Source organism: Podarcis bocagei, assembly GCF_964188305.1.
Source record: "Podarcis bocagei genome assembly, chromosome: 1".
Lineage (NCBI taxonomy): Eukaryota > Metazoa > Chordata > Lepidosauria > Squamata > Lacertidae > Podarcis > Podarcis bocagei.
In genome coordinates this window covers 22,790,622-22,804,886 of record NC_138125.1, presented here as the reverse complement: position 1 = coordinate 22,804,886, position 14,265 = coordinate 22,790,622, and the positions used below count along the sequence as shown (strand labels likewise).

General features: G+C 45.1%; 1 protein-coding gene across 7 annotated transcripts in view; it reads left to right on the top strand.

The window, feature by feature from the left end:
* UNC79 (unc-79 homolog, NALCN channel complex subunit) overlaps nucleotides 1-13,896 on the top strand; it is a 139,437-nt gene extending 125,541 nt beyond the window's left edge. For 6 of the 7 annotated variants that reach the window (XM_081171841.1, XM_081171842.1, XM_081171839.1 and 3 more), the window contains 5 exons: nucleotides 185-371; nucleotides 1,943-2,140; nucleotides 4,703-4,780; nucleotides 8,791-8,832; nucleotides 11,586-13,896. In XM_081171841.1, coding sequence (XP_081027967.1) covers nucleotides 185-371; nucleotides 1,943-2,140; nucleotides 4,703-4,780; nucleotides 8,791-8,832; nucleotides 11,586-11,786 — 706 coding nt within the window. In that variant the 3' untranslated portion in view covers nucleotides 11,787-13,896. The remainder of the gene's footprint in view (nucleotides 1-184; nucleotides 372-1,942; nucleotides 2,141-4,702; nucleotides 4,781-8,790; nucleotides 8,833-11,585) is intronic. The other variant, XM_081171838.1, reaches the window with a different exon arrangement.
* Nucleotides 13,897-14,265: the final 369 nt, after the last annotated feature.

Genomic DNA, 14,265 nt, shown 5'->3' with positions numbered 1-14,265 from the left:
CACCCAATTCACTGTTTGAAACAAATGGATCACCTGAAAAGGCATGTTAATATGTACTTTGCCCGTGTTTTGCATCCATAATACAGTAATGTTCATGCATTTGTTAGCATAATAATATTTCAAGGCATAAGGAATAAAGCCTTTGGGATAACAAGACACTGAAATGCATTTTCTTTTCCAACAGGCCCAAAGAATTCATTGAATGCGTATCTCATATTCGTTTGCTCTCGTGGCTCCTGCTGGGGTCGCTGACGCATAATGTCATCTGTCCAAATTCCCCTTCGACATGTATGCCCATTCCACTGGATGCTGGCTCTCATGTTGCTGACCACCTCATTGTGATCCTGATTGGGTTTCCAGAGCAGTCCAAGGTACAAGTATTCTGCTGGTTGTGCCTAAACAACATTTGACTATATAGATTTCAGCCTAATTAACCCGAATGGCTGCCTACTCTGCTGCCAATTTGCCTGGGTAATTAAGATCCTTGTCAGAGCTGCTGCCCCTTGGCAGTGGATGCTGAGAAGACTCTGCAGCTGTTGCACAGTATTTTGATCAGAGGCTGATAGTCAATAAAGTTGGTTGAATCTGTCAATTTCCGTTTCTCATTCCCTCCAGCCTTAAGTTCAGTTCTCCACTTTTAGCCCTCGTGAAAATTATCAGCGTCTTAGTACAAATTTTCCCCAGTAGGTTTGTGTGTAATTCACCCTAATATACACATTTTTATTTTTATTTTTTGCAAAACAGAGGTCCTTAGCAGAATGTACTTGGGGGTGTTATTTTTAGTGCTTTATTGCAAACTTTGTCCTAATATATGCATATGTGTGCACATGGCTTGGCTGGAGAATTGCGTTACAAAATTCGAAGGAGCGTGAATTTCAAAGGATGGCTGTGTTTCACTTTGCATACTGTTTCAGAAAGTGTGAATTGGGTAGGCTCATCATTAAACATGAACTGAATCAAGATGTCATCTGCATGCAGAAGTTCCCAGGTTCATTCCTGGTCATCTCACGTGGACATGACAAAGGAGGCAGTATAAGAGATTAAAATATTGAACGTTTTATGGAAGATTGGAGCCTTTTTCTCTGGAAAACATTAAAGTTCAACAGAAGCTGGATCTGGATCCGAAATAGCAGTGGATGGGAAATGGATAATGAATTGAATTAAGGGGGGAAATAAATGAATAATTACTGTAATGAAGGGGAAATGTAATTGATAAAGTATGTTATATAACACAGCAGGAAAGAGTGGTTATGGAAGCACCTGGGAGAAAGGGTGGGAACTCAACTTGCAAAAATTTTTTTTACATTTGTGGTTAAATTGTTAAAAATCCTTGAAACTCAATTTTAAAAATTGGGGGTGGGGATCCCTGTCATCTCCAACGAGAGCTGGTAATGTTTCTATTCTAAAACCCTGAAGAGCTCTTGCTAGTGTGGACAGGACTGAGCCTGACAAGACCACATGTCTGTGTTCCCAGCTCACATCAGCCTCAGCAAGCATAGCCATTGGTCAGGAATGATGGGAATTGTCATCCAACTAAATCTGAAGGGCACCAGGGTGGAGAGGCTGTTCTAAACACTCCAATATTCTTCCATTTCCTTTCTCTCCCTGTTCTAACAAGCTCTGTGGTTCTGTGAGTGTTTCTTTTTCACTTTTAATGGCCTTCAGCTTGTCTATCCTTTTGCCTAACTCTAGCCTGTGAATTATAAGCCTGCTATTTCAATATGAATGAGTTGTCATATCGCTCACTGACAGGGAAGGAAAATCTGAGGGAATTCTTGACAGAGCCATATTTGATTAGGATTGCTTTGACGGGCGGGCGTGTTATTATCGGACGAGGGAATTGTCATGCTCTGGTACTCCGGGGCAGGGTGTGTGCATCCCATAATGCACTGCTGGAAGGAAAAAGCTAATGCTCCCCACCCCCCGGTTCTCTTTTCTGCAGACGTCCGTCCTGCACATGTGCTCCCTCTTCCACGCCTTTATATTTGCTCAGCTGTGGACGGTGTATTGCGAACAAGCGGCGGTTGCGCCCACGGTGCAGAACCAGAACGAATTCAGCTTCACCGCCATCCTGACCGCCCTGGAGTTCTGGAGCCGAGTCACCCCGAGCATCCTCCAGCTGATGGCACATAACAAGGTGGTGAGTCAGAGGCAGTGAGCAGAGCTAGGCGAGATCCCACAAAGCCCCAAGCAATAGATAGACCAGGCATAGGCAAACTCTGACCCTCCAGATGTTTGGGACTACAGTTCCCATCATCCCTAGCTAACAGGACCAGCGGTCATGGATGATGGGAATTGTGGTCCCAAACATCTGGAGGGCCGGAGTTTGCCTATGCCTTTAGATAGACCATTTGAAAATGGAAATCGTAGGGCATGCACATATGCACACATCTGGCAGCCAGAAGACTATAGGGCTATATAGCTCAGTAGTAGAATAAATTGCATTTCCAGGAGATAATCTTGCAAGGTGGCAGCACGCATGCTTTGAGACTCCCTGCCTGTTAGGCAGGCGCCCTCGCAACATTTCATAAATAAATGGAATAAATGCATAAATATTGCTTTAGATTCCTGCTAAAAGCTTATTATTATTATTACCGTGATAGGATACATTTATTTATTAAATATATATACCAAAGGAGCCCAACATTATTAGGGTCCCCATATTTTGAAGAGCAAAAAAGAGGACACATTTGCCGACTTCTACTGTTAACTGTGGATCGCTATGGCGACTCTACCTGTGAAAAAGAGGACGTGTCCTAGAAAAAGAGGGCATATGGCAACCCTTCCCAACATGGACTCCCTCGGGAGGTGGTGGACTCTTCTTCCTTGGAGGTTTTTAAGCAGAGGTTGTATGGCCACCTGTCATGGATACTTTAGTTGAGATTCTTGCATTGCAGGGGGTTGGACCAGATGGAATTTAATTGGGTTGTTCTGACGTTTAATTAAAATATCCAAATAACGATGAAGGAGGCTACAAAAAGGGTTTAACTTTATCAGCAGTATTCAAAATTCCATGGCCTTTTCGTTATCGAGTTACATTTGCCTTGGTTTACCTTTATATTTACATCACATAAAAGTTAAAATGATATTTACAACCCAAGGCTGGGAGACATCCCCCTGCCCTGTATGCCATGTTTTATGCTTTGAAGATTACATATTCAGAGCTCGCTGCTGATTCAGAATGATAAATCACTTTGAATGGGCAGGGAATAAATAGGACCCAGATAGCAAGTTAACTTCAGAGAGAATCCAGTTCTTTTTAAAGAAATCCGGCTCTGCTATGCATGGCGGTTGTCATGGATGGGATGCTTGAAAAGCCTTGTCAAGGTTAATTGAAATATACAGAGCATCATTGGGTTGCACTGGTGGAAGCTAAAACTGAAAAAAATCTCTTACAGATTGTCATGGCTATGTGAAAGGTAATGTTGGGTCTCCACTTCTTTACTGGATATTCAGTCTGATGTGTTGATGGTTCAAGGTGATAGCTCAGTAGGTAGAGCATGAGACTCTTGATCTCACGGTCGTGAGTTTGAGCCCCACATTGGGCAAAATACAGGTGAAACTTGGAAAATTAGAAATTGGAAAAGTTCATTTATTTCAGTAATTCAACTTAAAAGGTGAAACTAATATATGACATGGCTCCCCAAATCAACACAGACTGTGGAAACTTCACACTGGACTTCAAGCATCTGTCATTGTGTGCCTCCCCATTCTTCCTCCAGACTCTGGGTTTCCAAATGAGATGCAAAAGCTGCTCTCATCAGAAAAGAGATTTGGGGAGCCATGTCATCAGCTGGTGTTGGTCCACTGTGCTTCATTAAGTCCAGGGTCAACACAGCCGTCTACCAGGAGATTTTGGAGCACTTCATGCTTCCTTCCGCAGACAAGCTTTATGGGGATGCTGACTTCATTTTCCAGCAGGACTTTGATACCTGCCCACACTGCCAAAAGTACAAAAACCTGGTTCAATGCCCATGGGATTACTGTGCTTGATTGGCCAGCAAATTTGCCTGACCTGAACCCCATAGAGAATATATGGGGCATTGCCAAGAGAAAGATGAGAGACATGAGACCGAGCAATGCAGAAGAGCTGAAGGCTGCTATTGAAGCTTCCTGGTCTTCCATAACACCTCAGCAGTGCCACAGGCTGATAGCATCCATGCCACACCGCATTGAGGCAGTAATTGATGCAAAAGGGGCCCAAACCAAGTTCTGAGTACATATGCATGCTTCTGCTTCTCAGAGGTCCAATATTGCTCTATTTGCAGTCCTTGTTTTGCTGATTTCATTTAATATTCTAATTTTCTGAGATCGTTAATTTGGGGTTTTCATCAGCTGTACGCCATGATCATCACAATTATAACAAATAAAGGCTTGACATATCTCGCTTTGCATGTCATGAGTCTATCTCATATATTAGTTTCACCTTTTAAGTTGAATTAGTGAAAAAAATGAACTTTTCCACGATATTCTAATTTTCCGAGTTTCACCTGTATCCCTCCATTGCAGGGGGCTGGACTGAATGACCTTTGTGGTCCTTTCCAGCTCTACAATTCTACGATTCTGTATTGCTTTCATTTAAGTACCATACTAATGAATCTAGGTTAATCCCATCAGTCTCAGTTTTTTTGGTGTGTTTTGCTTTCACGACAATACGGCACTGAGTATTTACTTTATTTCAACATCTTTCCCCCCTCCACAGATGGTAGAGATGGTATGTCTCCATGTGATCAGCTTGATGGAGGCTTTGCAGGAATGCAATTCCACTATTTTCGTCAAGGTAGGTCAATTCTCCATTGAGAATACTTTTTCCTTCTTCTTTTTTTAAGATGGTTAGAATCCAAAATCCTGTGCATCCAAAAGGAGAAATTGCAGTCAACAGAACTGGAATTTTTCCTGTGCTCCAAGTAGCATGCAGGACAGAGATTCCTTCATTCATAATAACTCTGGTGACTGGGTTCAGCTGGTCAAACAGCTTTCGGTACAGCTTTCATGTAACTCAGCTGTATCCTTTCCCCAAAACGATGTGGTTCTTAGGAAACTTGGGTCAGAGACAAGGGGAAAATATAAGCGATCGTTCTTCTCTGCTTTCTTCCAGCCTTTTTACCAAAAAGCTGCCTTTGTTCTTCAAAAGGTAACATCTGTTGCCAACTGATGAGCTTTCTCTTGGAGTATTAGGTGGGAAGAGCCATCAGAACACATGCAGAAAATTTATTTTTTATTTTGTTTATTTAAGATAAAATGTTTTTGCCGAGGGAGACCCCATTCCACTGTCCTAACAGCTTTTACCATCAGAAAGTTTTTCCTGATGTTTAGTTGGAATCTCCTTGTAATTTGAAGCCATTGGTTCGAATCCTAGCCTTCAGAGCGGGAGAAAACAAGCTTGTTCCATCTTCCAGGTGACAACCCTTGAGATACTGGAAGATGGCTATCATATCTCCTCTCAGTCTCCTCTTTTTCAGGCGGAACATACTCAGCTCTTTCAACCGTTCCTCATAAGGCTTGATTTCCAGAATCTTGATTGTATTGGTTGCTCTTTCAACTGCCTTCATCCCCAGTCGCTAGCTGGGGCTAATGGAGACAGCTTCTGCACCCCAGTTTTCTATAGGGTTAAACACACCTCTTTCGCCCCATGGGGCATACAGCATCCTAGCTGTTTGGCTTGCTGCCTGCTTGTTAGAGATCCAGGCTTGTCCATCTCTGCTTCTGTGTGTAATTGACAGTCACTGCAAGGGCAAAGCCATCTTCCTAACGTTTCAAGATCTCGCCTCCATGCTGTAATGCAGTTGTGTTCTGCTCTTCACTGGGATTCCCTAACCAATGCTGTTGGTAATTAGGGACAACGACCCACTAACAGAACACAGCCAAGTATTACGCCATCTGGTTTGGTCAATGAAAGCGCATCCTCTGGAGGGTGGTTTATCTCATGCTGTCAATACTGATTAGGTTGTACACGGAGCTATAGGGAGCTTAATTGGAAAATTGCAAATCTTGATGCCATTTGGAGGAGCGCTTTAGAACAATATGTCCAACTCCTTAAATAATATGGGAGAGCGCGGATAACATGTCAAAAGGGCCTTTGGACTTGAAGCGAACCTGGCACACACTTAAAAATAAAATAAGAACAACAACCCCAAACAAATCAACCGTTGCAGCCCTCTTCGTTTCTTCCACAGAAATCTGAGCTTAGCAAATGCCAGAAGCAGGCAGTTAGCAGATGTGATACAGGCATGTCCATGTGCTGAGAAAAATGTGGAGGTTTGGTTGAACACCATCCTCAAGGTATTGCAGGTTACAGGTGACGCCTCCTGTGTGTCACAGGAGCATGTACAGAAAAGTAGGCCAACGGTGGGCACGACCACCGAGGGCAAACTTTTGCAGGACACATGCTGACTGTGGGTGGAATGAAGCCAGTAATGTTCCCAAAGCCCAAAGAGGTGACTATCCCCTTTCCACCCCCCTCACACTCTTGCTCTCTCCCTCTTCTTCCCCACCCAGTGGGCAGGTGGGGAGGGACAGATCACTCTTGCCAGAGATCTGAACTGATCACTCACAGGAGGTTTTATATTTTATTTATTTTTATTTATACCCTGCCCTTCCCAGTTCAGAAAACCGGGCTCAGGGCAGCTAACAACAAATTTAAAACACTTAATTGATGCATCAAAAAACAGCATAAAATGCAGTATAAGGCGAGAATAACATGCATACACACACACACACACACACACACACACACACACACACACACACACAGTTTCCATCATTGTTACACTTCTAGAAATATGAATGCAGATAGGAGAACTATAAAAGCAGATAACATTGGAAATGTTGGCTGATGGGAAGTGAAGTCCATTGATGTTTGGAACCCAGTCCCCAAACCCTGCTCAAGATTCTTAATCTTTTCCCCACTACATGTTGATAACAGCAATCTAACAAACAGGGCTGTAGAGATTATTGATATGAAGGTTGCAGTGTGTGTGTGTGTGTGTGTGTGTGTAGGACCAAGGGCTGCATGAAAGTTGAGAGCGGTATTAGGTTAGGGTTGCCATATTTTGAAGAGCAAAAAAGAGGAAAAATTTGCCGACTTCCACCACACCTGCTGAAATTCCCCTTTCCATGCACACACCTCCTGCTAAAGGTGCAGACGCTCCTCTCAGCCTTCTCACCTGGAGAGGCTGCTGCAGATTCCCCGGTCCTCTCACATTCCCGAAGACCAAAGCCTTCCTATCCCTTAGCAGAAGTCATTTCCCCCAGCTGCTGGCAACTCCATGTGCATCGTTCTCACCCCACACCAAGACCCCCGCTTCCTCCTCCCTCCCCGCTTTCCAGTTCCCTGGCCACCTGCCACCCTCCCCAGCACATTCCCAGCCAGCCCCAGGGACCCTCTCTCCATGCAACCCTTCACTTTTAGCACCCAGCATCCTCAAATGGATATATTCACAATTGGTTTTCCTGCTTTACCTACCCCTGGTCTCCCAGGTCCTGGTCCAATATTCTAACCTCTACACCACCATTTTGCATGTAGAGCAGATGTTCTGGCACTGGGATACTGCAACCCTTCTCCACCTTCCTAAAAAAGGGGGGGGAGCCACCAGTGGCGTAGTGTGGGTTCTCAGCACCCGGGGCAAGGCAAGTAATTTGCGCCCCCTAACCCGTGGATTTTAGCACTCAAGTCTCTTCCGCGCCCCCCCAGATGTTGCGCCAGGTGCGGCAGGTGCCCCCTGCACCCCCCACGCTACGCTACTGCTCCCACCACAAGTCTTCAGGACAGCCATCCGAAGGCTGGCGCGGGGAGAAGGTCTCTCTGCCCCACCGCCAGGCTTCGGAGCAGCCTTCCGAAGGCTGGCGCGGGGAGAAGGTCTCTCCGCCCCACCGCCAGGCTTCGGAGCAGCCATCCGAAGGCTGGTGTGGGGAGAAGGTCTCTCCGCCCCACCGCCAGGCTTCGGAGCATCCTTCCGAAGCCTGGCGGCGGGAGGAGGTCTCTCCGCCCCACCGCCAGGCTTCGGAGGAGGTCCGAGGACAGTGGGGTTCCTGCTTCCTCGAGGAGGGCCGGCCAAACGCGCCCCCCCAAATGTTGCGCCCGGTGCGGCCGGCACCCCTGGCACCCCCCACGCTACGCCACTGGGAGCCACCATGTACAGGTCAATTTAAATTGAGCATGTGACAGCTGCCACTGCTCAGTGGAGTTGGTTGCACGGCCAGTGGCACGTCACATGGACTGAGTAGCTCTTTAAACACCTCTGCAATTCCCTCCCCTGCCTGTCAGTTCTGGAGCTCTGAAGACAATTGCATAACCCCGATGGCACCCTGCAGTACATAGGCAGTCGCAGGCACCATGGGGAGCAATTTGAAGCAGATTCCACACCATGGCAATTTCACTGGAACTAGCTGCAGTGTCTTTACAAAGCAGAAATGAGGGGAAAATTGATTACAAAAATCTCAGCAAAAATGTGTTTTTAAATAAAGTTTCAAGTCATTTATAAATATCTCTTTTCTTAAAAAGAAAAATGCTCTTGTTTTTCTGGAATATTTAAGCATCAGTTTATTAAAAGATTTTACTTTTTAAAATAAAAGACATGGCACAGAGCACGGCTTAGCCAATGTTCCCTGCAAATGTTTGTTGCACTACCTGTGAATGAATGTTATCAGCAAGGTTTATGGTTTGTTCTTCAGACTAAGAAAATTAGTCACATCCTCTTCTGACTGTGTGTAACTATAACAACATGGTGACTGTAATGAATTAATTCTCACTACGCCGAGGAAAATAATGCAATTTCTGTCTTCCATCAGCTGATCCCGATGTGGCTGCCAATGATTCAGTCCAATCTAAAGGTAGGCTCTCCACTTCCAGCTGCCCAACTTCGACCTTTTCCCCATGTATTTTTATGTAAGAAAACATTGAATTTTGTGCCCAAATTCATCATAAGAATTCTGGATTATTTGTTTATTGCAGTTATCCATTGCTTACTACAAAAACATATCAAAGCAACTTGCAATTACAAATGCATACATGATACAAAATGCAAAATACGTCAAAAAGATAGAAGGGTAATTCATAGACTAAAAGTGTCGTGCAATTACACTGAAAGGACAAATCCTATCCCACTCTATTAAAAGATGGACACCAAGACAGGCTTGGGTATCGTCATACTCTATGACCCATACTGAATGCCAAATACCTATGTGGGCATGAATGTATTTGCCTCTTGGCTAAAAGCTGGCAATGATCACGTCAAGCATTCCTTCCTAGGAAGAGCATTCCACTATTTGGGGAGCCACCACTAAAAAGGCCCACTGTCATAATGCCACCCTCAGCATCTCCCTCAGAGGGGGAGCACAAAGAAGGGGGTAAATTATTAGTTTTTATTTCTTTATTCAGGAATATTTACACCTCACCTACTAACCAAAGTTCTCAAGGTAGTTTACGATACATTAAAATACAATAAATTAGGCAATGGTGCAGTAGTCACTACAGCTTCATCTTCTAGCCTAGGGCTGACTATTGAAGCAGCTAGATGTGAGTCCCATGCAGGACAAGACTGCTCGTGTCTCTCACAGCCCTGGCCCTAGTGGGAGGTGCTGGAGAAGCAGAGATGCCTCCCTCTGGGGTTTCAGATGTTTCTACATGAACTGAGATTCTAATAAGTTCATCCTCAGCCATGTCATTGTACCTTTGCCCATTAGGGACACGAGTGGCGCTGTGGTCTAAACCACTGAGCCTCTTGGGCTTTACGATCAGAAGGTCGGTGGTTCAAATCCGCACGATGAGGTGAGCTCCCTTTGCTCTGTCCCAGCTCCTGCCAACCTAGCAGTTCGAAAACATGCCAGTGCAAGTAGATAAATAGGTACTACTGCAGCAGAAAAGTAAATGGTGTTTCCATGCACTCTGGTTTCCATCACTGTGTTCCATTGCACCAGAAGCGGTTTAGTCATGCTGGCCACATGACCTGGAATGCTGTCTGTGGACAAACGCCGGCTCCCTCGGCCTGAAAGTGAGATGAGCGCCACACCCCATAGTCACCTTTGGCTGGACTTACCTTTACTTTTTACCTTTGCCCCATGCAACCCAGGACAAGGGAGTCTGGGGCTAAAACAGCTTGCAAAAGCTCCCCCAAACAAAACCCTTTCCAGGATGCTACTTCCAGGAGATAAAACAGAAGCAGCTCCTTCGGAATCTGAGAAGGAATCACTGAACTTCCACATGACTCGGCCTCTCAGGGCCTTGCAAGGGAAGGAAACCAGAAGGCCAAGCAAGGGAACTTTAGAGAGCACCACAGATAATCAAGCTGACTCAGGCGATTCTCTGTGAAGCCTCAGTTAGGTGCACAAGGCAATACAAAGGCAGCCCCTTGAGGAGCCACGCGGTTTGCGCAGCAGAGCAGGAAGCTCTGGGAGAGAGAAGTGAAAGCACTGGGTCTGTTGTTGACACGTGGCTACTGAAAACTCATGTAGACCTGGATGAATCATCTGAAATGGAGAGGACCCCCTCCTTTAGAAGAGCCACACTTATCACAACCTCATTGTCTTGGGTTGTGGCAGCTAGAAAAGTTGTTATTTTTGCAGGCCTGTAATAAATAGGGGAGCGCATTGGATTCAGAGGAATGTAGGAGTGTAGCAGGATGCTTCAGAATTATACGGGGCTCATCAGAGGCGAAGCGGGATCTCTACGAGGAGGCATGAGGCAAAGAAAGGACTTTGTGGCACCTCTGCAATCCAGACATAAGAAATGCTACAGACATTAGTGTTTGCATGAAAGTCCTGTCTCCTGCATTTACCAACAGTGCCAGGGTGAGAGGATACGGGGAAGACAGGGAAAACATGAGCAGACTGTGACTGACAGGTCTAGCATGCAACCAGAGGGAACGATTTCGCCAGTGCTGTCCAATTCCAGTGCTGGGGGGGGGGGGGCAAGTAGCTTTGCTAGGGTGCAACTTGCATCTCTAAGTTTAAGGAAGATGCCAGGAAGGGAAGGAGAGGGGAATGATTTTACCCTGGATGGTAATTTGTTTCAGTTCTTCCCACTCCAAATTAAACTTCTAAAGTGCTTAACACAAAGGCCCCTGCACCTCTTTGCAGTTTGGCAGGTTTCAAAGCAGCTCACGTTAATAAGGAGAGTAGAGGAAAATGTGGGATTCCCCCCCCTGTCTTATGCTGTGTGTGAATATTGATTGTTTTATTTCAGAATGACATTGTCTTAAACAATTGTTTGAAAGTTGATTTTTATAGCCCATGGTTGAAATCCTTTTAAAAGAAAGAAAATGACTGATATATCAAAACAAACAATTCAATTCAATTCAAATCTTTATTACGGTCATAGACCAGCATAAAAGGGTGGGATATAGGCATTTGAAATCTGAAAAGCGTTTTGGAAAGCTAAAAGGTATTAAAACAGAAGGTGAATATGAAAGTCTATAAGAATTTAAAAGAAGCTAAAAGAAGGGATAGGAGCATTGGGTGGGTGTGGAAGAGCATAAAAGGTTGATACATAAAAGACTTTAACTATTAATTTACAGAGCTCTCTGATATGTTCATTTAATCAAACAAATTAAAAAAACAACAACCCCACCTTTTGTATATTTTAACAGCATTTATCTGCTGGGCTGCAGCTCCGCCTGCAAGCGATCCAGAGCAACGTGAACCATCATAGCCTTAGGATGCTGCAGGGATCGGGCCAGATGAACACCAACTTCACCGTCCTCCGCAAGTGGCTGCAGTGCACCCAGTTTAAGATGGCCCAAGTGGAGATCCAGTCGTCTGAAGCAGCCTCTCAGTTTTATCCATTATGAACCGGGCAGAACCTTCCAGAACCTTCTGCTTAGACTAGCAATAATAGGGCTAAAAGCTATAAGACTAAAGGCCATCCTTAAAAACAGTACTGTAGCTACACTTTTCCCCCCTTCGTCTGGTAGGTGTATACAAATAGCGGATGTTAGCGGTCTGGCCGCATCCACTCCTAACCACAAATATGTATTTGCTCGTGTGGGTAACAGTCCAGTGTCCTCTTCACATTGAGGGTACACCAAATGAGGGAGGCAGTTTGCCTCTGAATGTCAGTTGCTGGGAGCCACAGCGGGTGAGAGTGCTGTGGCATTGGGTCCTGCTTCCCAGCTTCCCATAAACATCCGGTTCCCTGCTGTGAGAACAGGATGTTGGAACAGATGAGCCATCGGCCTGATCCTGCAGGCTCTTCTTATGTTCTTCTGAGGCCTGCTGTAGCAAGACGTTAAACTGTGTGTGCTTCAAAACCTTTCCTCCTTCCCTACCCCCACCCGACCCTAAGAAATTACTCTTCCCCCTGCTTCTTACTTTTAATATCTTTCAATCCCACCGTTGTTTGTGCTCACCGATACCAAGGAGTGCTCTGTGCTGCTACTTTAAAACAAGCAGGGTTTTTTTTTAGAAACCTCCTCAGTGCTTTCTTGCTGCTGTCGTCGTCTTGAAACTCAAAACTCAGTAATGCAATAAACCTTGTCACTTTAAGACAGTGACCCTATATAATGAGGATTTTTGCAGGCGTTCTTTCTTTTCTCTTTTCCAAATGGCAGCGGCCACTTCAAAGCATGACTGGTTGCCAGAGAGGCAGGGCCTTGGCCCATGATCTGCAGGTCCAGAAGTGCCCCTTATAGAGTAACCCTATGCATGTCTGCTCAGATGTTAGGCCTGTTGAATTCCATGGGACTTAGTCCCCGGTAAGTGTGTCGAGAGCTGCCACTATACAGAGAAGTTGGAGAATGGGTTGTTGAGAAAATCGAGTTGCCGGGATTGCACCAAGCAAGGCAAGGGGTGGATGGGTGGAGGAGCTTTATTCCTCCTCCTCCTGTGGGACATCTGCTCTAGGCTCCGTGTAGGTCTCCCCCTTCATCGGGGAAATGGGAGGACTTGGAACCATGCAGATCCAAGGCCTCCCCCAACCTGCCCCTGCAACACAGCCTTCCTGGGCTTTTCCAGCACCAAAGGAGCAATGGAGGTGGATGTTTGCAATGAGGAGGCCTCTGGAAGCAGACTTCCTCCCGTGGCCACAGACCTCCCTCTCCGCTGGTGAAGGCTGCATCTTCAAATGACCCCTTAGCCACCCTTCTCTAGAAGCTTCAGGTTGCCCCCTTGGCATCCCAGGAGAGAGAAAACTGCCACATTAACCGCTTGCCAAGGGAGGGTAGGTGAGAAGGCAGTTGAAAACATTAAGGGTTCTAGAGTCAGTTCTGGCATTTTGCTTTGGGGGATCGGAGAAACCTGAAACCAGTCCTGCTTGTAGAGAGCATTCTTACAAAAGTGCACTTAGAAATTAGGTGGCTAAACACTTGTCCTTTTCATTTTAAGTAAATTTAAGTGCTTTAACATCGTTTCACCATTGGTACTTCCCTGCAGTCCTCAAGCTACTAAACATCCCTCTGTATACTACCTGTATAGTAATCCTGTATCTTATTCCTTCTTAAAATACTTGTATACTGTAAGATTTAAAACTAGTCCCAATCCCGCGGTCACTAGGGAGAACGCAAACTTCCTAGCTTCCCCTGGGAAAAAGGTTTGGGATTGTAGATTTGCATATAGTACATAGAAATTATAGAGTCACTGCATAGAAAGCGATGTTAAATATTTTTAAAAAGCGAATTTTAATAGCCTTGAGACAGACTGATCTGCTGAGATGTATAGAAAAGCCCATTGTTGCTTTGCACTGGGTTTGAATCAGAGCCTAACAACAGAAGACCTTGTAATTAAAATTTAACCTTTTCTGTGTATAGATAGCCGAGATATACTGTATTTATTGCTGTAATCTGCTGAACAAAAGAACACAATTTTAAGCTTTATATTAAAATGCTATAAAGTGAACAACTCTTTAATACTACTCTTAATAATATTTGTTATTATTTTCCTTCAAATAAACTCACTAGCGTGTTACACTGGATTCGTCGTCATTTATCTCTGTACGTACCTGCTGCACAGCAGTGGCAGAAACTACTCTCCATTGTGAAGGTTGTGTGGGTTTTGTGCCCTTGCTCGCTTGCAGGAGATTACACAGCAGATTAAATGCAGTTGGGGCATGTGCCAGTTGCTCAGCCAGAAAAACATGAAACTACACATTTAGAAACATTTGAAGCATAGGACTCTGTCTTATACTAAGTCAGTTCATCGGTCCATCTAGCTCACTGTTGCTGGCACTGACTAGCAAGAGTTTCCCAGGATTTCAGGGTGGAGTAATTAGGTGTGTGGGTGCTCTTTCCTAGCGTGGGCACCCAGAGCCTGCAGGGGGAGTGGTCCCCATAGGAC